At 45.8% G+C, this 26,203-nt stretch overlaps 1 protein-coding gene across 1 annotated transcript in view; it reads right to left on the bottom strand.

Moving 5' to 3' along the window:
* The window catches only part of CMTM4 (CKLF like MARVEL transmembrane domain containing 4), a 29,131-nt gene extending 5,148 nt beyond the window's left edge, over positions 1–23,983 (bottom strand). Inside the window, exons 1-2 of the mRNA XM_054269483.1 lie at positions 23,796–23,983; positions 5,709–5,885 (exon numbers count right to left, since the gene is read on the bottom strand). Of these exons, the coding sequence (XP_054125458.1) occupies positions 5,709–5,885; positions 23,796–23,981 (363 nt within the window). The 5' untranslated portion in view covers positions 23,982–23,983. The remainder of the gene's footprint in view (positions 1–5,708; positions 5,886–23,795) is intronic.
* Between the last annotated feature and the right edge of the window lie 2,220 nt (positions 23,984–26,203).

Here is a 26,203-nt window from a genome sequence, read left to right as displayed (position 1 = left end):
TAGGAAGAATAAACTAATTGAAAAAAGATGAAGCTGCTTCAAATCTGTCCATGATGGAGCTGAAGCTCTTGCTATTATATTTATAGACAAAGTCAAACCACATCACAGAGGTAGAAGAATTTCTGCTGAAATTACAGCAACCTCATGAGACAGTATGCTGTGCCATAAAATCCTGTGCAGAGCTGCCATCCACAACAGAATCGAATCCCTGAGCTGAATCAAACCCACTCCAGGCTGCTGCTGCTTCCTTTCTCCTTTCCAAAATAATCCAAGTGAACAAATGACTCCTGGTCACTTGCTAGTTTATTCGCAAGTGATTCTGTTCAGTCCCAGTGGTCCTGCCAGTCCAGCTGAGAGTATCCAAGGCCATGGATTTGCTCTCTGTCCCACTCAGGGCAGGACAGGGCAGAGGAGATGTTGTAACTCATGGATGAAGATGGGCTTATGCCAAGAAAAATATTTTATGCTACAAGAGGGCAACGCTTTTGTTCTGGTGTGAACAGAACAGAACAATGCTGGAAGCCCCATTCCATGGTCCTGTAACCATCCCACACTCTGGTTTTTGAGGGTCCAGGCAGGTACAGCTCCTGGGTTACAGAGGATGGAAAAGCTGAACTGGTGCTACCAATGAGAGCTCTGATAACAGATGGGGCCACTGGCACCAAATCACTGCTGAGATCTTCCTTTCAGGCTGGGACATCACCAGAGCTGCCTCTGACGCTCACAGGCTCCAGCAGCACCCACACATCCTCATCCACAGCTCCCCACAACCTCACACAAGCTTCTAGGAATCATTCAATCAAAACTCCTGCCTTTCTATCCTGTACATGTGCCCAGGTACTGTTTAAAAGGCAAACTGTGCCATATTGCGGCTGAAACTCGTGTAAACAGAGATATCACATTTACACTGATGCCTGCTCTTGTCATTGGCTTTCCGAAATCCAAAAGTTTACATCTTGATGGAGATTCAAGTGGCTAAACTGATGTACTCTGGAAGCAAAGCCTGCACATTTCAACAACCTGACAGAAGTCAGTCCCAGAATCAGACACCTGATTTATCTTCCATAGAAGACAGAGCTCAAAGTAACATTTCCTTTTACTTTTGTTTAGGTTTGCTGATAGGGGAAACCAGCAAACCTAAACAAAACTAAAGGCAGGGGGAGTGTGGTTATTAATATTTTTTAATTATTATTTTAATTTTTTTTTTTACAATGACCTTAATTTTTCTTCCAACCAGTACTTTATTTGCAAGGTTTGGGAACATCTTCCCTTGCTTCTATATGAAGCTGTCAAGTTGAAGGTTACAAACACACCAGTGAGTCCTCTAAACCAAGCACCTCTGGTCAAACTCCCAGAATTTTGTTCTGTTATTAAACAGTGTTTGAGTATTTTGCACTACAATTAAAAATGGAAACATGGTTCATCAAGCAAAAATAAGTGCTAGGTAGAAAGAACCAAATAAACCCTATGAGCATTAATTGCCATCTCTTTTTTCCCTTGTATATTTACAGTTACCTAGGTAAACACAAGATACACATAAGCACTGCTTCCCCAATAGAAGAGCCCATGAATATAAATTTCAGAAAGTTACTGTCACAAAGCAACAGACCATACCTGCAATAACTACCAAAATACATTATCTTTCTTGTATTTAAAACTAGAGACTGCATTTATTACAGAGTAACATTTACACCATGCACCAAACCAGAACAGTCCATGAAGAACCAAGAGAAAATCAATTCTTACAATTGTTGTTAAACACATAAAATGTTCATTTTTATCCTTAACAGGTACCGTTATTTTGAGAGAAGTAAGTATAAAGGTCAAGGATGACTGACTTAATTTTTCATTCAACAGCTAAGGAAAGCAAAATGCTTTTTTTCAAAACAGAAGGGAAAAAATAAATTAAAAATATAAATAAAATTCAAGATGGTCCTGTGAAGGACTTTGAGCTATAGCTTTGTAATTATACTGTGCAAAGGCAAGGCAGCACAGGACAGTTTTGTCACTCAGGCACATGAAATTTTCTGCCAACTCCTTCAAGTGTCAGCTGCTGTGCTACACAAGATTTCACTGCTGCAAAAATAAAAAACAACCAGCTCTGCAGAGATGATGAAATCAGTGTTCAGGTAGCACAGAACTCCCCAGCTGCCCTGTGTGTTCTAACACACACACCTGGGTCCCTGTTTGCTCCCTGGGGCTGAGTCCAGTGGAGCTCTGATTTTGTGCTGTGCTCAGCTCTGTGCCTCACTTCTGAGCTGAAAAACTGCAGCCAGAACTGGACTCCCAAAATACACTACCATAACTCCAGTGAGTGCCCCAAGAAAATAATTTGAAGCAAAAAATCAATGGTCAAAATGTCTAGGGAGATTTCTTCCCTACACACTGACAAACAGCTCATTCTACAGGCTGATCATGCAATGATTCACATTGGTGCTCAGGTAATCGGGTTTCCCTTGTCACACAAACTTCCATCCAAGGGACAACACTGCCAAATTCCGGTGTTCCCAGCTCCCTGGCACCACTGAGGTGTCTCCCTGAGCAGGAGAGAGGATCCCAGTCCCAGCCCCAGCCCTGGGAGCAGATCGCAGGGCAGGATCCCAGTCCCAGTCCCAGTGCAGGATCCCAGGGCAGGATCCCAGTCCCAGGAGCAGATCCCAGTGCAGGATCCCAGGGCAGGATCCCAGGGCAGGATCCCAGTGCAGGATCCCAGGGCAGGATCCCAGTCCCAGGAGCAGATCCCAGTGCAGGATCCCAGTCCCAGTCCCAGTGCAGGATCCCAGGGCAGGATCCCAGTCCCAGCCCAGCCCAGCCCCAGGACCCCAGCACCTTTCCTGCTCCTGCAGGCTGCCAGCTCATGCTCACCCTTTGGATACCAGACCTTCAGATCTCCCTGTACATCACATGAGATGCAAATCATGAATTTTAGAAAAAAGAAGAAGATACTTTAGGCAAAGACTAAACCACAGCAGAATTCATTAGCTCTCTCTGAAAGCAACCCCGCCCGAGCTCCTGGTGGAGCAGGAGCTGCTGTGCTCCCCATTCCCCTGGGCCACTCCTGTCTCCCTGAGAATGGGCTCCCTCTGAGCTCTGAGGCACAAAGGAAATGGAAATTTCCACTGACAGGTTCCCCAGCTTTTGCATTTTTGCATATTATTGATAGTGCTGCACAACACAGACAAGGGGCTGTTCTTTCATCTTGCAGGGACAAACCAGCCTCTCTCCAACACACCCAGACAAGGCTCTTCTCTGCCCTCACCAGCTCCATGCTTCTTGCATGTTTACCTCAGGAATATATGAAAATGACTGGCAAGTCTCTAATTAGTATCTAAACAAATGTCTTTTCCCCAAATGGCTAAAAAGATACATTTTTTAAAAATTTAGCACCTTTGCGTATCTGTTAGATCCTAGTCCACACTCATCCACATTTCATTCCAGCCAGGGACAAGGGATCTGCCAATATCCACAACACATTGGAAAGAATTCTCATTTTAATAGACTTTTAAAGGAAACAATCCTGTGTTGGACAATAGGAGTTGATGGCCAGGGATTTTCTAATACATAGGATCATTTGAAAGCAAATGTTTGCAATGGTTCCTAGGAAGAAGTGGTATTTTTAAAGAAAGATTTTTTTTCCTAAATTTAAGTCAGTTGAATTCCTTCAAGCACTGCAACAGGCTCTTCTTCTCAGACAGCTTCTAAAAGCAATGCTTGAGACTTTCCATAAGGGAAATATGCATTATAAAGTCATATATATTTTTAAAAGAATGTATCTTGATGAATTTATACATAAGCAGGGGTGACTTCCTCCTAAGGCACTCAGGGATGTGAAGGACTGTTGTTCAGAAAGCAACTCCTGTAGTAACTCTGTCATATACAGAGCCTGCAAAAGTATAAAAATAACCATCAAAACACAGGGAAGTAATAAATATTGAAAGAGGCAAATAATGTATGAACATGCATTTAAATTGTAAAAAATAAAATGCCAAAAAAAGAAAAAGGAAAAAAAAAAGTCAGCCAGAACCCTACATTCTTAAATTTCTTACTAACTTGGCCAAAGTAATGTCCCACAGGTGTTTTATGAGCAAGCTTTGATCCCTCACTCTGCACTTGCAGGAGCAGAAACAGCTGTAGAATCACAGAATGGTCCCAAACACTCTGAATACTGAAGGTAATCCCTCACTCCTGCCAGAGAAACAGTCCAAACTGTTTGTTAAAATCAAATAATCATAAATAAAAATTAAATCTAATCAGATTGCTGAAATCTGTAAGAAACACCAGGATGTAGGATGGTCTCATCAGTGCAACAAGCAGCCAGTTCAGTTCCCTTCTCACTTGTGGAGAGCTCTGGTGCAAGGATGGGAGCAGCACTTCATCTCCAGTGCCCAGCTCACAGCAGGAGCCTTGGGAGGTCACAGCAGACTCCTGCTGCCTCTGGATGTGCCCTGAGAGCTGAAGCCCAGCCCTGCAGGGATTCCAGGGCCCTCTGCCTCATCTCCACCTGCTCTCACTGCTCCACTGAGGCAGGGGCTGCAGAGCCTGACCGCTGCTCAGAAACTGAAACAGCTTTATAAAACAAAACAAAGAAACCCCAAAGCACAACTGACTGGATTTGTAACCCCACCCCTTCCCCAAAACATCTCCCAACAGGTGCTATGCAGGCACAATTGATGCCACCACAAAGGGATCACTTCTGGACAGTTCAGGCACACAACACCTTATCAATCCACCAAGCACTCCTAGAAGGAGTTCATCAACTGACTGTGCAGCCCCAGGGTAGAAAGGATCACCTAATTCCACATTCCAGTCTCAATTTAACCAAGTCACTTAGGCTGAGAAACTAAGCAAATGGCTACATTAATAAATTACGTTTTAATTTTTTTTTTAAATCACACAGAAGCCTAAAAACCTCTGGGACTCTGACAGTACTTGCAAAATTACTGTTATAACACAGAATACTGGCACAACTGTATCTGTACTGTCCAAAGAAATTGGTATAAATATTGCCCTTGAAGCTGACAGATCTTTTGCTAGAGTGACTTAACATGCTGATTTTGTGACCTGTGTTTATGCAACCCAGTCTGAAAGTTTAACTCAGAATACAGCATGAAAATAGAGACATGTACAAAAGGAATGTGCACCACCAGCAGTTCTCTTCCTAAAACTCCTCATATCTGAGAACAGATTAAGCATTGCCAGTCAATGTTTAATAGTTAGGTGTGTAGGCAATACAAAACACCCAATTTTCACAGAAAGCACTTAATTTATACACTACTGCCCAATGATTGTATTATTCTATGTAAGAAAATATATGTAGCAAATTTGTCCTAATATAAAAAACCCCCAGGTTAAGAGAGAACAACATGCTGCTGTAAATCAGCATCTGTCAAAGTTAAATAACTACAGGCTGCATTTTTATCCACTTCACCCACACAGCCTAATTGCTGGCATTAGCAGAAGTTTGTCCTCATAAAGACAATCTACCAGAACACGATTTTAGTTCTATTAGTGTAGTTTAACTTGCCATATTTCACAGCTCATTCTGCTGATAGCATTCAAAATAAATGTAAGTAAAATGTATACTTTACCCAGCATAAAGAACACTCTTACACAATACCAAACAACAGGAGAAAGCAAAGCCCAAAGACCAAACTTAAACCAGATCTGCAGCTATTTTTAACACCCAGTGAGGATTCAAATGAACTTACAGTGAGATTCCAGTTGATCTGGGGTATTCTTGTGTGGAGGCTGAGACTGAACAAAATCAGGAGAGCGCCGGTGACCACGAGAGCACTGCAGCTGACGAACTCAAAGAAATAAAGGCCCTCGCAGGGGGAGCATTCCATGATGGTCTCTATGCAGATGAACGCCGTCAGCGCCAAAAGCTGCGAAGAAAAACAAGTGGGAAGAAAAAAAATAAATAGATTTGCACATTTTGAAAGAAGCCACAAGTATTCCTGACATTTCCATTGGGAACACGATCGGTTTGCGCTCAGGAATGTGTGATTTCAGTTTACAACAGGGCGCTGTGCAGGGAGCAAAAACAAAAGCAAAGTAAGGTATGATTTTCTGGATTTGTCCCATTCAACAAAGAACACTTGGGCACTTTTACAAGGACTATAACATCAAAATGACCAAGACACCCCAAAAAGCATGAAACCCTTGCAGGCCACTGGCTTAACATGCAAACAGCACCTCAAACATTTTATTACATTTTTTACTCATGATACACTATTCCAAAACGAGAAGATGGAATGCATTTGTCAACCTCAAACACAATTACAGAGTATTAATGTTGTGTGATTTTGAAAGACATGTCAATAAAGATTATTACTTAAAATTCACTACCAATTGAGATCTAAATCAATTCAAAACAGAATGGATTCAGGATTTCTACCAGTGTCCAAAAATGCCTTTTTCACATTTATCATCATCAGTACACTGTATTTCATATAAAAACATATTTTATCATTCCTTTATAGCACAATAAAACAAGCAGCTAAGAGATGAAGGAAAATCCCCTGGTGCTGCAATCACAAATAGGGAGCTGGGATAATGACAGGTCACTCTAAATTCAGAGGATGAATTAACACGTGTGCACTCTGATTTCAACAAAAGTTGAATTCACCATTTAGGACAAAACCCTAACACTTGCTGTACTTGAAAATAAAGTTTGCCCAGTGGACAAAACTAAAATATATCCCCCCAGAGGCCAGTACCAGGCAGCAGGGACAGCTGCCACCACCATGGGACAGCACGGGCACTCCATGGGCACACAGCTCTCACACCACGCCTGAAGCAACTGCATGGATGGTTTGGGGGTTTTTTGTTGTTTTGTTGGAGTTTCTGCATTTTCCAGGACAAGCAAGGAAGGCCTTAAGAATGCTTTGCTTTGGTTTGCAGGACAACCACCTCCATCCACCCACTGACATTTTTTAGAAAGAATTCTCTTCTTGCTGTGCCACAAAATTCTATCGAGGCTGCAGTAAGCACTTCAATCTGAGGATGAGGAACTAAGGGAGATTCTTTCCTCAGAGCCAAATACTCAACAATCTGAATGTGTTGCACAAACATAAGTTTAGAAGATTGACAGTAGCCAGGATAAAAACCAATTTCTGCTAAATCCTCCTTTGCCAATTTCAGTGTTTTGCAAATACACTTCCTTCAACACTCTTTATGCTTCATCGATTGGTTTGTCTTTGCCTCCCACAACAAAACTTGCAAAATGAAGAAAGAGGATTTTGAAAGAAGTAACCAAGAAAGCATTTTTGCCACTAACATGAGCAGTAATTCTAAGAAAAGGACAATACCCCCCATGCTCATTTGCCACATACTTCAGAACACAGCAGAAAACGTAAATTTAAAACCAGATTAAAACTCAACCAAACTGCTTTAATAAAAAACTCACACTTGCTTGGAAAGCCTCTCACAGTTCACTTAGCACATGTTCATTAAAGACAGCAGATGCCACACTAATTTCTGTCAGCTAACAGAGCAGGCCAATTCACATCAAACAAATTCTCAATGGATACTCAGCGATTAAACACTTCAGATTTTATCTTTGACATTGAATAGCTCCAGAAAGAAAGATCATGTGTGAAATGGAATAGTCAGAATCAAAGCAGAATCAAAGTCAAGCTATGATTTCAGCAATGACACACATACCAAAAAAATTACTGTCCAGACACAGCCTCATTTTAAAGTATTAGCATGTCATCAAGTTCATCCTTTCTGTAAACACAAGCCTCAAAACTGAAGATGACACTGAATGCAATTTTAAAAAAAGCTTTAAAAACCAATCTTTGCTCTTTCAAGAAGGATCAACATCACACACTAATGCTAAATGTTAGCCAGCAAAATTTCTACTTCTAGATTCTCCAATATAATAAAGTTCCTATTTTTCTTGACACTATTTTTAATATAATATGACACTTGTAATCTTTTATTTTCTTTTAAAAGGTATGGTTCTGCAATATTCTCTAGAAATACTGCAGTAAAAGCCCCAAATATTAGGTTAATTTTCTCAAAACATGAACAACTCTGAATTGTGCTACCCACATTAGGCTGAAGGAGCCAAAATCTCTGGCACATAAGGTGCTGCACAGGGCACCAATTCTGGTTTTGCTGATAAACTTTGACACTGACTCTTCTCCACACCAGGCAGCATTGCTTCCTCAAGGCCAACACATCCTTCCTTGGCTTGCAAAGCTCTAAAGAGACCAAAGAGTTTCCTGCAAGCAGCATTAGAAATTAATTATGTACTGAAGAGGCACTTGGAGCAATGAACTCAAATAATCCCGTGTTATTTACATATTCCCAAGCCCAGAATTAATAAACTCCAGAGCAACTCTATATTTAGATTTCATTTTATCCCTTAAGAAACTATAATATACATTTACCTGTGACACACTTTTATAAGAAAAAAACCCTTAGCTGTGTACACTTAGGTGTGACTCAACCCAAAGCATTTCAAATGCAGGTAAAGATGTGCCATCAGTTTAGGATGCTCAGCAGCAGCAGCGGCCTGGGGTGTGCAGCCCAATCTACTGATAAATTCACCAGAGAGGCTGGGAGAAAACCTCAGCTGCTCCCCTGTCTGAAGGAGGGAGACAAGAAAAGGACAATAGCCCCATACAAAATGTTTATTTCTATCTCTTTGGTACTTCAGATAGATTACAACTAGATCTGTTAGCATTTTTCCTGCAATAAAAATTTATGTTCCCCTTCTCAAAGTCTGTCCATGCTGCCAGTGCTACAGACACTCCCTCCTGCCACCTGCCTCACAGCAAAGCCATGGCAAAACATGAAATCCACATTAATCACTTCATCAGAAACTTCCTTTTTCCTAATCACAACAGAAATCTCAATCCTCAATACAAAATATATTCTCTTTAAAACATCAGGATAATCTTGTCCTCCTACACATGTATAAACTTGCCCGAAGCATCCTCCCAGCTTGCAGTTACAAGTTATATGAAACTCCGATAAAACATACTTACTATCACTTTCACTGCCATTCACCCAGAGAGGAACCTAACTTTGTTTTCAATAAAACTGCTCAGAACACAAGAAATGAAAGTGAAATACACAAGGTTGATTCCACAGCCCCATGACTTAGAGATCTTAAAAGTGTTGTGCACATGCTGCCACACGAACCAAAGCTGCTTCTCAAGGGCCAGGGCTCATCCAGTGAGAGGGTTCATTTAAAAATCCCAGCCATGTGCTAACATTCATTATCACAGTGGTTTGTAATTGATGAACTCAGTAACTTGTGAGGCAGCGCAGACAAATGAGGCTGTGAATTACCAGGAACACCCCAGGCTGGCAGGGCTGTGAGCACAGCGAGTCCCTGGCTCTGCCACAGCCCACAGGAGATCAGCCTGCTGCCTTGCCCTCCCATGCCCACTGCACACACTCCCTCCTGGGAAGGGAAATCAAGGATCAGGAACCTCCAGCCCTCCTGGGCAGCCTCCATGCTCCAGCCAAGCTTGCACTGCTCCAGGTGATGAGGCACAAAGCTGCAGAGAAAAACCCAACTCCCCAAGTGCTGCAGCTCAGTCCCTGCTTTGGAACACTCCAGAGCCAGGATCCTGCTTCTGCCTCCCACAGCTGCAGCTCCAAGGCTGGCTAAAAAACCCCACAAAACCAGGGGAACAGCACAGTATCAGAGCACAGGTCTTGGCCAACAAAATACACCATGACGTTTGTCCAAGACAGAAGGCAACCCCCACTTTCAAATCACACGTCTTTTCATAGTTTGGGGGGATGAGATTTGACATGTTTTTCCACAAGCAGAAGTTTCACGGCTGGTTTACCAAGGAAAAATGAGAAGTTGAATGTGGTGGAAATCTCCTCTTACATGAATTACTGCTCTCCCCTACAAATAACACAGCTACAGCTTTCTTGGGCCAAGGCAAGAGAGAAGGTTTTCTCTGATGGACAAAACAAACCTTTCCATCTGGTTTTTCTCTGCACCAAGTACTTTGAGAGTTTTCTATTCCACTCTAATTCCTCCAACACCCTAACATTTGTACAGCCCTCTTTTACTACTAACCCTTGTCTTTTTTTAGCAGTCGCTTTTGGTTTCTCTTCTACTTCCACTCTTAGAGTAAGTACAGTGAATATTGAAAATGCAACTTTGTCACAACAGAAACATCTGCTAATGCTGGATGCTCAGGTCCATGCAGAGCTATCCCAGGCCAGCAGCAGTAAAACACCTTTCTCTGGTGAGGATCTGGTGAACAAAGCAGCTCAGCAGGAATGAGCAGGGCTCAGGTGAGCTGAGGAAAGGGCTGGCTCTGCCAGCGTGGGCACTGCAGAGCCGTGCTGTGACAGAGCATCCCTGCCCTGCATCCCCCTCTGCCACCAGCACAGCCCACAGGCAGGAGGAAAAAGCGCCAGGCAGAGGGTTAAACAGGAGATGTGCTCCCCATTTTGTGCTTTCAGCCCTGAATAAAGTGCCAAGTGTTACTGGCTGGGGCGATTCCTGCACTGAGCCCCCAGAGCAGCTCCAGGAGCCACCACAATTCAAAGCCATCAATTCCTGAGAGAGCCTCTGCTCCCGGATCCAGCGTCCTTGGAGTCAGCCACACCAGCTCCACCATCACAGCAATTCATCCCAACTTTCCTGCAAAAGGAGAAGGGCCCTTAATGAAGAAATCATCTGCCCCAGGGCTATGTAAATGGCTCATATTTACATCACTTTCCTGGCAACACAGGCACATCAGACATCAAACACTCTCTTTCCCAAAATGGAGAAGACCTGCTGTGACAGGTACCAACGCTGCAAAAGAACTTTTAGGAGGTTGCTAATGGTTTATTTTTCCTGTCAGAATATGTTGTGCTATATTTTTGAGGAAAATAATCAAAGAACTTTGCACGAAAAATAAAAAAAGACAGTTCTGCAATGAAAACAAAGTAAAAAATGAGTTTTCCTGTTTATCTAAAACGCTACCACAGAAAGCCTTATTGTGTGGTTAAATGACATAATTACGCATGATTTCCAAAAAACCACAAAATGGTCAGCATTTTTTCTGCCTGAAAAATACCCACAGAATTTTAGAAAGAATGTCACACTAGCAAGACATTTTTACATCCAGACTGTTTAAATTAATGGTTCAGCACAATACACATGCACAAAATAGGGAGGAATATATTGCTTTTACACTGCTCAAAGTATCTGAAGACTTTGAACTTTCTGGAATTAAAATCTAGATTTATTGTTCTCATTTCCTTGGCCCAGCAGCCCCAACTTTATGCATGAAACGAAGTGGGTCTCATTCCTTGCAAAGCACATGCATTCCCCACATCTGAAACAGCTGGCACAGATATGAATATTTGGGATCATATGGCTCAAACGCAGTCCTGCTACTCCAGCAGGAAACCATCTTTCACCCTAAGCAAAAAATGACTGATTTCCCTCCTGCTCCTGCCCTGCATGCTCAAGGCTCCATGAAAAGTGTTATTAACTCTGGTGAGAGGCTTCAAGGGGCCTTAAATCACAAAGGAGCATTAAAATTTCCCTGCAAGATAGAAAGTTTAGGAAAACAACACTTACCAGAAAGGGAAGCTTAAACATCACCAGTGATTCAGCACCCTAAAACTAAATTGTGTTCCAATGGCACAAACAATCAAACCAGCCCAGAGAAATTCAACCAGGCCTCCCAATTCACCTCTGATCTGGTTTTGCTGGTGATGGTAGAAATAAAAGCAGAAAATATGAGTTTCAGATCATCATTGCACCTCTAGTGGTGTACACAGAGATGCAAAGTTTTCATTATTTCTTAGTTCACTTTTGGCTGTAATGTGGCAAAACTCCAGTGCAATAAATTTGTGGAATCTTGACTAAATCAGCTGATCTTCTGCCACCTCCAGCAGTTTTCTATAACCCTGAGATTCAGCTACTGCAGACTTCCCCTTCTCAGTGCAGGCAGGAGACCAATTCTAAATACAGAACATATTGATGAGACCTGAAACATTTTGATGGTGTATTAGGAGAAAGGGTCATATTTAAGAGTGAGGGTAATCAACACCCAAAATCAACAACAGAATGATGGTTTTTCCAAACCATTTGTGACATCAAAACTAAGGCTTATTCTAAAAAAAACGAATTGAACTACAGTGAACAGAAGAAATTCCCAACCGGCTAAATCAGAAATGCATCGATTCTTAAAGTGAACTTAATCATAGAATCTAGAACAAAAAAAAGCTTCAGACATGATGTGGTGACTTATTTCCTGCTAACTGCATTAGTACAGAGTTTTGTTATTGCTTGGACACACTTATACAACAAACATTCTTATCTGCTAGATAAATGCAAAACCAATTCCAGCTCAAGTACCATTAAACACACAGTAGGTTTTGACAGATAAAACAAATATAGTTCTTCCTAAGAAAACAAAAGCAATGAACCCCCCCAAGGTCTGATTTAGATGTATTTTAGGTTTTATCCAACAAGCCGTTGACCAAACAAACCACTGAACGGCATCTGAAGCCAAGGCACATTGCAAGGAGGTTTTTGTTTTAGGCACATGACATTTCCCCACTGAAATCTGAATGAGATTCAAACAAGCCTTCCAGATTAGACAAAAATGAATGTAGTGCCACCTGTCCCATAAACAACAGCCCCTCAACAGCTTTTTAGCAACCCCACCCTACAGGAAGGTTCATTTGAAGACCACAGGGAGAGCCATGCTTTAAACAAAGCCAAACATAACTGGTTGCTCCCACCAATTCCTCTCCACAGGAACCTGTGCCTCCAGTCCCCAGAAACTATAATTCTTGTGTAGCACAAATCAAAATATTTTCATAAGCAACAGGTTCTTCAAGACAATAATGAACAAAATCCCAACACAGTCTCACATTTTTAACTTTCCCATTCATATTCTGCATGAATCACTTAGTTCCTGAACAACCCAGCAAAGCGAACAACTCATAAATGGAAAGGTTTATTTTGTATTTACAGTACATGGATTGTACCAATGGCTACAGTGAGAGTCATCAGAGAAACTAAAGGAGGTAGATGGTTCTTTACCTGTTTTTCGATATCAGAGGCTCAGTTTTCCCCTTCACTGTCTCGTGCTCATTCTGGCAGGGTCTGCAAGCAGATTTTTCAGCCATTCTAACTCCCAAGCCCCACAGCTGGTCTGTCAGTGATGCTCCCTGGTGCCAGACAGGGCAGGTTGCTCAAGGCCAGCAGTGCAATTCTGCTCAGTGCCCCTGCCTGCCCCAGGAGCACAGAGGGACCCCCAGCCTGGGGAGCTCTGCACACAAACCCCTGCAGCCTCAGAACAGGGCTCCAGGTGCTGATAAAAACCATAACAGAGCACTCACACAACAGCCAGTGGAAGTTCTTCAACAGCAGCATCACCCAGCTAGGTTTCTTCAAGTCTAATTTTATCACAATCTGACCAGCATTTGCATATCGTGTTCTTCAACAAGACAGGCAAAAATAGGTCAAAGAAACCATCATACATTTCTTTGGTGCCACACTGAATGTAATTCTGTATGCACTGAGTCATCTGCATCTTCCTCAGCCACTGCCAGCTGCAAGTAGTGGGGGCAGAAGGAAGAATAAAATATTTTCCCATTAGTCCCATTTGCTGCTATAGTCCTACTCATGCAGGCTTTACCACAATAGTAACACAAAGTAAAAACTGGCTACAGGTAAAATGGAGACTAAATCCAGCTGAACTGCTCCGTTAGCATGCCTCACTTTCAGGCACCAAAGCAGGGAAATAAAACCTTCCTTAAAAATCACTGCCAAACCCTGTCAGTCTCACAGATTAATTTAATAGTGTCACTGAAGTCAGCAGAGTGACAAGTTTTGTACCAGCACTCATGAGTTGGCACTAACACCTGTGTGGGTCACTCAGGAGGTCCCTCCAGTGCAGCCCCACCTCTCCCTGCCCAGTGCCCTCTCCCTCCACTTCTGGCACCTTCCATTAAGTCAGCCTGTAAGGATGCAGAGCTTATCACACCTTTGCCATTGAAACAAAATGGACAGATAAAACTGCCCTGTTCCTGTCTCAGGGCTGCACACACACACACTGCTGGAATACAGCACATCACTGAGATCCTACTTGTGTGATTTTTATATAAAGTACAAATAATCCCTATTGCTTCACTCATGAGGATTCTCTGTTCAGCCTTTAAAAAAGAAAATATCAATACTTCTGAACTGGCTTCATGTTCCCATCCATGTTCACATGCCAGCCTGTGCTGGAAATCTGTCTAGTCAAAACAATATTAAAACACAGTAAATATGGTAATAAATAGATAAATTAAGTAATTTATTAGTTTTAAGAAGGTATAATTATAAAATTTGTCAAGTATTGGGTCTGCACAGCCTCTAGTTTAACTAGCCTGTTTGGCTTTTTTAAAAAGTGAAAGTTCTATTTCATCACTATCAGAATCTGTCTGTATCCTTTAAAATCCCCTTTAATCCCAACTATGAGTAACCATCAAACATCCCACAAATACTAAGACAAGAAAGGAATTTTAATGAGAAAACAGTCAAGAACTTAAAGCAGTCCTAGGGAATCCACTGCAGTTTTTTGGGTTTGTTTTTGCTTAAAGGAAATGGTGCAAAATGTCCCTGCAATCCCAAGGTTCCCAAGGCTGTAACCCGAAGGCCCCCGTGGATGCCAGGCCTTAAAAGGCAAAAAGAGCCCAGACACCCTGGGGAAGGAGAACACTCACACAGGAGATGGGGCCAGGACACACAGAGCCCTGCCAGCTGCACCGGGAAACGTGCTGGACAGACAGACAGACAGACACAGGGGGGCAGGACAGACGGACACAGGGGGGCAGGACAGACAGACACAGGGGGGCAGGACAGACGGACACGGGGGGGCAGGACAGACGGACACGGGGGGGCAGGACAGACTGACAGACATGGGGGGCAAGACAGACGGACACAGGGGGGCAGGACAGACGGACACAGGGGGGCAGGACAGACGGACACAGGGGGGCAGGACAGACGGACACAGGGGGGCAGGACAGACTGACAGACATGGGGGGCAGGACAGACAGACACAGGGGGGCAGGACAGACTGACACAGGGGGGCAGGACAGACAGACACAGGGGGGCAGGACAGACGGACACAGGGGGGCAGGACAGACGGACACAGGGGGGCAGGACAGACAGACACAGGGGGGCAGGACAGACAGACACAGGGGGGCAGGACAGACGGACACAGGGGGGCAGGACAGACGGACACAGGGGGGCAGGACAGACAGACACAGGGGGGCAGGACAGACGGACACAGGGGGGCAGGACAGACGGACACAGGGGGGCAGGACAGACTGACACAGGGGGGCAGGACAGACTGACAGACATGGGGGGCAGGACAGACAGACACAGGGGGGCAGGACAGACAGACACAGGGGGGCAGGACAGACTGACACAGGGGGGCAGGACAGAGTGACACAGGGGGGCAGGACAGAGTGACAGACATGGGGGGCAGGACAGAGTGACACAGGGGGGCAGGACAGACGGACAGACATGGGGGGCAAGACAGACGGACACAGGGGGGCAGGACAGACTGACAGAGCTGCACCACAGCAATTCCAAATGTTACTAATTACAACAGCATCTCTGCTTTAAATATCACCGTGCTTACAAAAGGTTTCCTCTACATTAGATAAAAGTTTTTAAGCATTAAATGCAACAATTAGTTTCTTTCAAAAGAGCTTGCCATCAAACAGCTAATTAATCGATTCATGACATTCAAGTGGCAGTATCAGTCTCTAGCATGAAAGTCCTTTCTAGCATGAAAATAATTTCCTGAGACAGAAGTTACTACAGATTGTTACAGACTTGGAGAACTTAAGCATTTAATAATATTCACAAGCATGCTTATTGCTTTCTTGCCACAAGTATTTCAGTTCAAAAATGTACAAAAGTACAGAAAATTCCTAATATGGAAGTGGCTGTAGTCAATTCATAAAATAATTTGGAAAAAAACGGCCAGACCTGTTTTGAGCAATGCTGTATCAGTGGCAGATTTGCAGTATTTGGAAATGCCCTGCGTGAGCTTCAGTGACAGCCACAGCAGAAGCAGCACCTCCCTCGTGTGCTCAGCACAGCACAGGACATGTTCCTGCTCCTTTTCCTGTTCCTGCTGGGCTTCCAGGCTCTCCTGAATGAAGCAAACATCCCCAGCCAGGTCAGCTCACTTCCAGCCTGAACACTTTGGGGATGCAGATATGAGCTAAAGGAAACTTAAAGACATGCAAGCATCACCACCTGAATGTCAAGTTACACATTACCAGAAGTTTAACTGGATGCTGGAACGCTTGTCTGGGTTAAAATGCATAATTTTCTTCCACAAGCTAAGGCACTGCACAGCAGAGCCTTAATTACAGTTCATGAGACACCACAGTCAGAATGTGACACTCTGAGTTACAGTTCCCGGTTCGATTAAACCATCAGAGGATCTCTGCCCACCCGAGCCCCCTCTGTGGGCTGTGAGTGGCCTCTCACTCTGGGGAGAGCTACACCAGCTCTAGGACCTCTCTGCCCATTGCAGCAATATCTCTGACCCATTGTTCTCTACTCATGGCCAGGTGTTCCCACACCTATTCCACAGCAGGTTGGGGTTGTCCAGCCTTTGCTGCCCTCCTCCCATAGTCTGGAGTTGATGGGAGTTCCAGGGAAACCTAAACATCACTTCCATGTTTTGGAAGCAACTATTCAAATCATCTGACGATTAGGTGACCTTTTTGTTAAAAAAATAAGAATGTATTCTTAATTGCAGCTCTAGTAAGTGGTGACTTCAGCACTACAGAACATCAGCAGCTGACCCATTGGTAAGGTGATGCCTTGGAGTGGCTGCCTAGAACACGGGCTGGACAAGGTTAAGAGAATAAAAGTAGGTTTTTATTAAAGACCTTCAAAAGGCACATTTTGGGCAGTCAAACCCTCAGGGAGGGGAGGGTTGGACAATGGAGTGTTTCAGACAATTATAAAGTTTGGTCCATTCACACATCAGGGGTTAATCCTCCAATTACAGCTTCCGGTAATTAAGTGATATTCCCCCAGTTTCCTCTCTTCCAACTCACTTTTGTTTGTACTTTTCAGGGCCTGAGGCTGCAGGGTGTCCTTGAGTTTCAGGCCCAAAGGAATTGTTTTGTCTGACCAAAACGTGAAGAGAGTTAACTAACACTCTATATGGAATTTATACACTAATGCAGTACAGGATTTGAGAAATTTAAAAGCTAAAATCCTAAGGCATCAAGATGTCTCTTCACTGTGCATTTAGTTTTCTTTGTATGCAAAATTTCAGTACAAAATTGTTTGCCAAGGTCCTGAAGCAAGAGGGATTTTGATGAAATGCAACTTTGAGCGCAGGATGATGGTGGCTACTGGAAAGTGTGCAAGTTGATTTTGCAAAACAATGCACTAACTCTCACCAGAAGTAACTGATTCCTCCAACACTGATTATGTTACAACCTCTTAAATTTCTAGTCCTTGTCTTTCTTATCTCAAGATGATAACTAAATCACTAGGGAGCCTCATCAACAAAAGATATTACCAGAAACATTACAAGAAGTAAAGGTAGCTTTGCAATTATTAATACCATGAGAACTACATTAGTGTAGTGCATCTATTACTATTGCACCGGTTCATTATGGAAGGGAAAAAATACAGCATACTTGGTACAGACATAGTAGGAATTTCTTCTGAAATCAGAATTTAAAAACTATCCACCATCTTAAGAGGGAATTTGGAGGCAGGAATTTGGAGTTTACTGGCAGGAAGATATGCATGGCCAGATGGTAGTTATGAGACACCATGAAAGAAACCAAAACCCATTCACCTTTCTGTGGGAAGACAGACTCAGTGATTTCTTTAGTTGTTCACAGAAACAATAAAAAGCAAAGCTAAACAGAATTATCTTACTATTCTTCCACAGTAAATATTAGGATAAAAATATCACCACACACCAATGCAGATCCACAACATTTAAAGATAAATCTTTTTGAAGAAAAGTCAAGAGTTTTCAGAGCCACTGAAGAGACACCTGAAAACTATTTCTAAGCATATTTGTGCATTACAAATTTGATCCTGTCAATATGATATAACAGCCTTTTTCTAAGAGCAAATACCAGAGATCACCACGTGGGAAGATGTGGTACCCCACAACTTCTGAACAAGCAGCTACACATGCCACCAAAAATCAAAGAAAAAAATAACAATTTCTTACAGTAGCACACATTCATTGTTTGGAGAGTGTAAGAGGATAAAAAGGTGGGTGATGCAGATCATCAGAGAGTGAGCACAAATTGCCAGTGTGATGCTGGGATGGAAGAGGAGAAGTGTCTGGAGGAGCGACATTGCAGAGAGGTGGCACCCAGCGCCAAGGCCAGCCCTGCTCAGGCTGTGGCTCTGAGAGCCCCTGCACTGCCCAACCCTCCTGCCCAGCACTGCCCAACCCCAAACCCCTCCTGTCCTGCACTGCCCAACCCTCCTGCCCAGCACTGCCCAACCCCAAACCCCTCCTGTCCTGCACTGCCCAACCCTCCTGCCCAGCACTGCCCAACCCCAAACCCCTCCTGTCCTGCACTGCCCAACCCTCCTGCCCAGCATTGCCCAACCCCAAACCCCTCCTGTCCTGCTCCTGCAGCACCAACAGGGCTGGCTGAGGGCACAAGGGCCAGCAGAGTCACAGCAAGGGGCACTGCCAGCACAGGAACAAAGAGCTGTAAAACGCTCCAACTAAATCCACAACAAAAAGGGAGAAGGCTTCTACCCCTCCAAAGCACAGAATAAATGAAGAGAACCCAACCTTAAGGTGAAACCACCACCTGTGAATAAAAAAGGGCAGGAGCAGGGCTGCCAGGGACCTGGAGAGTTCCCTCTGAGTGTCTCCTGCAGTGCTCTGCTTTTCACCAGGAGCACCGGGTGCTTCCCACCAGGACTGGTGGGACCTCCTCAGGACATCCCCCCACTGCCCTCCATTAACTGAGTTAACACTCACTGACAGAAATCCAAACTCCACCACAACCAGTGCCAAAGCCATCTCCCTTCATTCACACTGAGCCAGTGGAAGTTCCCTGATTGCAGATGGCAGCTCCCTGCTCCAGCCACCCATTCCCGTCGGGAATCACACCCAGAGCACTGCAGGGGCAAAGGAGCAGCCAAGTCACACAGGCCCTCAGATTAATGAACACCTCAGAATAGCTTTCAACCAGATTCTAATAGTCAGCAATTAGCTTATTCCTTGGAACATGAATGTTATTACTTTAATTTGCTAATATAATTAACAATAAGAATTCTCAACAGTCTTATTACCCATGTAGGCATGCATTCCTGGCTTTGAATTTTGTTTTCTTCATCTCAACAGAACCTGACAGCCCTGAGCTTCACTGTAGTCCTGGGCTCTGCAACCCATTTCTGAATCTGGAAATGTATAATGACAGTAAGCCACAAAACAACTTTTTTTCAATGCACAGCTACTCTCCACCAATGAAGATAGAACTTTTTATTCTGAAAACTATGAACATCTGAACTGCTGTTCCCAGCAGATTTCATTTAGCTCAAACTGCTGCCTCCCCTGGCAATATCAAATGCTACAGACAAGAAGACGAGAGCAAGAAAGCAGTGAGACTTCCCAGGGCTCTCATCAGCACCTCCAGCTCAGAGACCTCCCAAGCAGAAGTATTATCTTCTTTAAAAGGAATCTCTGATGGATTTCTGTAGCATTTGGAACAAGCACACGAGGAGAAGAATGTCTGGGGCTGTCTGAGCCACAGAAGCCATCGCCAACCACCAGAAATGCCATCCACGCTCCCAGCCAGCACATGCTGAGGGGTTTCTGCCTCCTGCTGCTCTGCGATCCCAGGTGAAGCATTCCTATCTGCTGCCCATGCCACGGGAACTGATCGGGCACAATTCCTCACACCCACCGGCCCAGCTGCTAAAGGTGTCATGTGTTACTTTAAATCAGGTGCCTGTGCAAACCTGGCAGGGCTACAGTGAGAGCCAAGCAGGTTTCCAACAGGATCCTGCCTGGTTTTCCTTCCCTTCAAGCCTATGAGCAGCCCACCTCCAAAAACACCGAGCAGCAAAGGGCAGCCACGACCAGCCATGGGAATCTCGGTAGGAAATGTGTCTATGCCCAGCCTTAATGACAGTAAGGTACTTGAAGGTGCAGAATTACAATAACCAAGGAAAAATAATAATAATAATGGATTTGGAAAAGCTGAAAACTAAAATGAAGAGGTGGGAAAAAAAGCAGACAGTCTCATCTAAAATGAGACTATTTCCAGCAAAGAGGAGGTACCTCCCAACCAGCTGATCTCCTTGGCAGGACCGAATGGGCCCCTCCTGACTCCCCACAGTAAACATCTCTTTTCAGCAACACGCTCATGAGAGACTGTCCTTAGGAAATTCAAGGGAATGGGGAGAAGTACTGAAATAAAACTAATCATTTGAGGACATCCACAGCAAAGTCTTCCAGTGATACCCATTTCATCATCGTACAGCAGTCTCTGTGGGAAGTATTAAAGCCCTCAAAAGCATGAGAAACAAATTCATGCCAGAAAGAAATGAGAATAAACTCTAAAGAACATTCCTGCTCTGCTCTCCAAGGACGGCCACCTCTCACTCCTTCCATGAGAAAAGGTACTGCTCCTTTTAAATGCCAGAAGGTCAATGGAGACGACCTCTCCAAAGGAAAAACATTTCTTTGGTTAGCACACAAATGCACTGGCTTCTCCTTGACTTCCCTTTTGAGATCAAAGTCCCCTTAGAACAAAACCAAAAGCACAAAGCAAACACGAAGGCTCCGAGCTGCCTTAAGTACCATCCCCTTCAGTTTCCCTTCATGCCCTTTGTGTGCCACTTCCCCGCTGTGTGGGGACACCCTCAGGGGTCAGGAGCCCTGCACACTCCTTGTCTGACCTGGTCCAACACTCCCCACCTTCCTCCAAGCTGCTGCTGCAAGGAGGCCACAGCTGCAGCCCCAGTGTGGATGGATGCTCCCTCACAGATCCCAACACACACACACAGCTATTTCAACAGAACACACACACAGCTAAAGGCTTCCTTTCTGAAACGCTCACCAGCCTGGCAATAGCATTCTCAAAATCAGGGAAGTCATTTCAATGCTAAGCTGCTCCACGTGGGGCCTTTCCCTTGCTCCCTCACTGCTATTACTGACCACTGGCCATAAAGAGGAGAGGGAACCCCCAAATTGTAGTTTTCCAGTCTGCAACCAAATCTAAACTTAGCAAAAACCAGAACAAGGCTGAGAAATAAGCTGCACAATACCACACATGAAACATCATCATAACCCATTACATTGATGTCCCTCCAAAGGACACTTTGGGCATATTGTCTTGAAATGAGTTAAAACTATAGTCCCCTCTAGCAGCACTTAGATTGCTCCATATGCCTACAATGCCATCATGGTTTCCCTCCTGTAACAACTCCTTTATTTGAATCCAGAAAGATAAATCTACAACAAATTAACAGAGCCTTACCTATTTCCAGTGTTGTGGGGCTTTCCCCATTCCCTGTTCCTTCTGCTTTTGACAGTCAAAAATGGGCATTTGGAAGCAGGGCCATGCAGCCACAAAGAGCAGCAGTTTTCCTTCCCTCAGCACCACAGGGCAGTTTGTGGCAAGCCCTTCAACCAAAGATTAGAACAAGCAGCAGCAACGTTTGCCTCGAGCTGATATTTTGCCTGTCAATCACAAATGTATTTTAAGATAAATCCTGATGCTAAATGAAGCACATGCATTGTAATCTTTCCTGTAACATTCTTTTTTACTATAATACACTTAGAGACTTTTATCTTAACCAGTACTTGCCTTTTTCCTTTTTGTAATGGTTTTTTGAGTGCCAGGAGTTCCTTCTTGTTTTTAAGAGATAGAGTTCTACACCACAGACTTTGTTACATTTCTGTTCCTACAGTATTTTTGTAAAGGCATTATTGAATATTGTAATTGCAATAATTATACTTGGCAAATAAGCAACCTAAGTACACCGTGGAATGTGCTCTCTCTCCTTTCTTTTCCAACACAGCTCAGTTTTCCATTGGTTTGCAAATGTCAGAAGTCTGCTCTTCCATTACCATGAATGAGGAGTGTTTTTGAGTACAAGTAACCAGGCTGAGGTGGTGCACAGCCTTCCACCCTCCACTAACCAACCTTATTTCTATTTAACTGCTGCCCCTCTGCATTCATGCACCCCTGGGAACCACATGCAACATCTCAGATCATTCTTGTGAAACTGGCACAAAGCACAGCTCAGCTCCTCCAAAACACTGCTCTGCAAGTATCAATGTCCCCAAGGACGAACTTGGAGCAGCAGTGTCTTTGTGTCTTTGTCCAGGGACAAGGAAACCTCTCTAGCACCAGCAGAGCGTGGTTTTCCCCCATCTTTCTTTACATGACTTAAAAACTCATGAGGTGTACTCCAAGCACCTTTGGGATTTGTTCCAAGCAAGTCAGATTTAATAATAAAGGATTCGGTTACCATCAGTAATTAGTCATTTTAATGACAAGTTTTTAACAAGACTTGCCATGGTTATTAGCGTGCTGCCGAAAGGATCTGCAGTAGGAACTGAAACAAAAATCCCGAGGGCGGATTATTTCAGCATATCAGGCAGCACCAGCCCAGGATTTCCACCACACGGACAGTTTTTAACAGCTCCAAGACAGGTAGATGTTGCACAGCGATGACAGATCCCTTGGCTCCAGTCCTGAACACACACACACCGCACACACTGCTGGTCCCTGGTGTTTTACTGGGCTCACACGCTCACTGCTACCACTTGCAGAGCACAGATCCTGCCCTGCACCGAGGAGATGAGATGGAAACAAATCACACTTCCAAAGCCTGGATTTTACTGGGCATTCATAAAAAATGAATTCATCACCGGAGTCCTCTATAAACTTGTGTGCAGCTGAAGCCAGGATACTTCCAATGTGTTTTTCATGAAACCTGTAAGCGCAAGTTTTGCCTTGTACTAACCAGCAGTGGTTTCAAATGCCAGTTATAAATGTGAAATAATAAAATATTTCTGGCATCACACTTCTTGTTTAAGTTACAAGAATTTGCAGCACCCTGTAAGAAATTACTTTAAAATCTATTTCAAGGTGATTGCCATTTGCATAAAACACCTCTTTTCCTAAGATCCTGAAAAACACATTTGTTGATTTAAAAAACATAAATATCATAGTGACTTGGAAAGCAGATCAGATGAAGGCACTGGCAGCACAGAAACTGCTGAAATGCTTCGGTGTTTATTACGTGTTTCACTGCTGGGGTGGTCCGAGCCTCGCACGGGCTCCATCAAACTGAACCAGCCCAGGTGTCCAAAGTACACGAACGAACCCAGCTCACGTTTAATTTCACAATACAAAACCTCACCTTTGGTGTTCGGGGGTTTTTTAAGGATTTCTTTCTTTCTACTCGGTGCACTTAGCAGAACTTCAGCCCGCTAAGGGCAAACCAGGCGAGCGATGGCTTTGCGAGCTCCGCACCCGGCACCGGGCGGGTCCCACGGGGGAACGGCGGAGCCTGCCCCGGGCACGGCCGGGAGCCTGCCCCGGGCACCGGGCCGCCGTGAGGAACGGCGGAGCCTGCCCCGGGCACCGGGCCGCAGTGAGCGGGGTCGGAAGGCGCGGTGCTGGCACGGAGCCGCCGTGCCGCGCTGTGCCGGCCCCGCAGCGGCTCTCTGGGCACACGGCCCCGGTGGATCGCGCTCCCGCGGCCCCGGCAGCGCCGCACGGCCCGGCCGGGCCCGCCCTCACACCGCCCGGCTCCCCGCCGCGGTACTCACCACCTCGGCCAGCTTCAGCCTGCCCAAGGTGCCCCGCAGGTAGTCCAGGTCGCAGCGCAGGCCGCCCAGCCCGCGGCGCTGGCTGACGGGCTCCGTGGTGGGCTGGTAGGGGCTGCTGGCCGCCGAGATCATGGAGGCGCTGGACGCCTCGCCGTCGAAGCCTTCCAGGTCATCGCCGTTCCTCATGGTGCCGGTGCTGCCGGTGCCGCCGGGGGGTGGCCGCGGGCTCCGGGCCGAGCGCCGCGGTCAGCTAAAGCAGCGAGGGCTGCATGGCCGCCCGCGCCCGCCTCAGGCGCAGCGGTGCGGGGAGCGCCCGGGCAGCATCGCGCGGAGCGGGGCCGCGCTGCCGTGCGGAGAGGCGCGGAGCGCTGCCCCGGTGCGGTGTCGAGAGGCGCGGAGCGCTGCCCCGGTATGGTGCGAGGAGGCGCGGAGCGCTGCCGCGGTGCGGTGCGGAGAGGCGCGCAGGGCGCGCGGAGCGGAGCGGCGCTGTCCCGATGCGGAGCCGTGCCCCGGCCGGGGGCGCGCAGCTCTGAGCGCCGCAGCCCGCCCCGCCACTCGGGGGCGCGCTCCCGGCTCCACTGTCCTGGTTCTGATCCCGATGCCGGTCCCAATCCCGGTTCTGGTTCTGGTACCGATCCGATCCCGATCCCGGTCCCGGTCCCGGTCCCGGCAGAGCAGCCCAGCTCCGAGCGGCGCCGCCGCAGCCGCTCCTCCCCCTGCGCGGAGCGGAAAGGGCGGGCAGGGCCCGCCCCGGAGGGCGCGCAGCCGGGCGGTGCCTGCGCCGCGCCCGCCCCGCGGGGAGGGCCGCGCACCTGCCCCGGGCACCGCGCCCGCCCGGCCCGCGCTGCTGCCTGTGCTGCTGCTGCTGCCGCTGCCCCGCCCGGCCCGCGGCCGCTCCGCTTTCTGCGGCCGCTCCTGGCTCCGAGGTGCGCTCACGGCCCCAGCTCGGCCCCCGCGGGCCGGGCTCGGAGCAGGCTCCGGGCTCTGCCCCGGGCTCACGGCCGAGCCCCGCGCTGACACTGCGCCCGAGCGGCTCCGGCAGCGGAAACCTCCGCGCCGTTCTTCCACCAGTGGTGTCTTTCGAAACAGTGACGTTTTCCAAGGTAGCCTTGACTGGCTCTGAATCAGGTTTTGAGGGTGCTTTTCCTTGTGCTATGTCACGACAAATAAGGAAAAATTGCAACATAGCCTGGCAAGTCCAGGTGAGGGAAACGCAACTGAGTTATTTTTTTAACACAGCCGTACTGCTGTGCACCATGGTGCAGTTCAGTTGTTCCGTGTCGCATCCTGTGATCTGCCTTGGTTATCAGCCAGGCTCTGACAGAGCCGTGCTCCTGCTGTTCTTGTCACTGATAGTTTACACTGTCACCTGTTCCACATTACAGGACTTTAGCACATTAACAATTCTAGCATCTTCCTCTGGCCTCCAAGAGTCTAACTGCCACAGTTCTTCTGTTTTCCACAAATACTGTGAATTATCCACCTGGAGATTTCTTTTCCAGTTACCTGTGTGTATACACAGAGGTGGACACACAGGTAACTGCTCCTGTCACCCTTTCAGTTCCCTTGAAACTCCTTTGTTCCCTCTTTTCATAGGTTCTACCGTGTACACGTGATTTTTAATTTCAAGATATTTTTCTTCTTTCGTTTTGCCTCTGGATAAACACCTCCAAAGAAGGAGGGGCAAGGAGAGAGAGCCAGGGAAAGAGTCAGGGGTTTGTTCACCACTAACAGTGGCAGCTTGGTTAACTGGAGCTGCAGCTGACTGTGCAAAGTCCTTCCACTACACCCTGAGCAGCAGGGTGAGGCTGTATTCTCAAGCAAGGTAAAGAGAGAATTGGAAGATGTGTAAAACAAAGTCATTGCCCTTTGGTGAAGGGTGAGCAGCAGGGAAACAAAAAAATAAAACATGAGTAAAGCATGGAGAAACCCGAGGGTAACTCTTGCTTAGGTCACATGAACCTGGCCTAACAGTAGGAAATCATGTAAGGGGAAAATCCCACTGTGGCACAGGGCTGGCTAGGTGTTTACAGTCTCTTATCTCAGTTCTTGTATAACTCTAGGGAGTTATAGAAATTAGAACTCTCACAATATGTGGTTGTCATTTAGGAGAGCATCTCTGATTGCAACTGAAGGCTCCATGGCTGTTTCAGGAACACAAGTTAAGCATATTTACCTGAAGAGACATTTAACCTTTATTTTGAAGGACTGCTGTTGCAGTTCTGGAAAACTGTCCTGAGCAAAGCAAGGAAAACATTTCTGAAACATTCAGTGAGTATTATTTTGGTCAATCTTCAGCAATTCTAACCAAAACACATCCGTGTGTTGAAAGAGAATCTAAAGGTGTGTTGAAGAAGGACAAAGGGGGAAGATGGTTGAGTGGTTTAGCAAAAGGTGAGGTGGTAGGA

The sequence above is a fragment of the Melozone crissalis genome, unplaced genomic scaffold (genome assembly GCF_028551555.1).
Source record: "Melozone crissalis strain CALT ecotype California unplaced genomic scaffold, PUWL_Pcris_2 ptg000007l_1, whole genome shotgun sequence".
NCBI classification, from domain to species: Eukaryota; Metazoa; Chordata; class Aves; order Passeriformes; family Passerellidae; genus Melozone; species Melozone crissalis.
The sequence above is the reverse complement of the archived record's forward strand: the minus strand, read 5'-3'. Positions and strand labels throughout refer to the sequence as shown.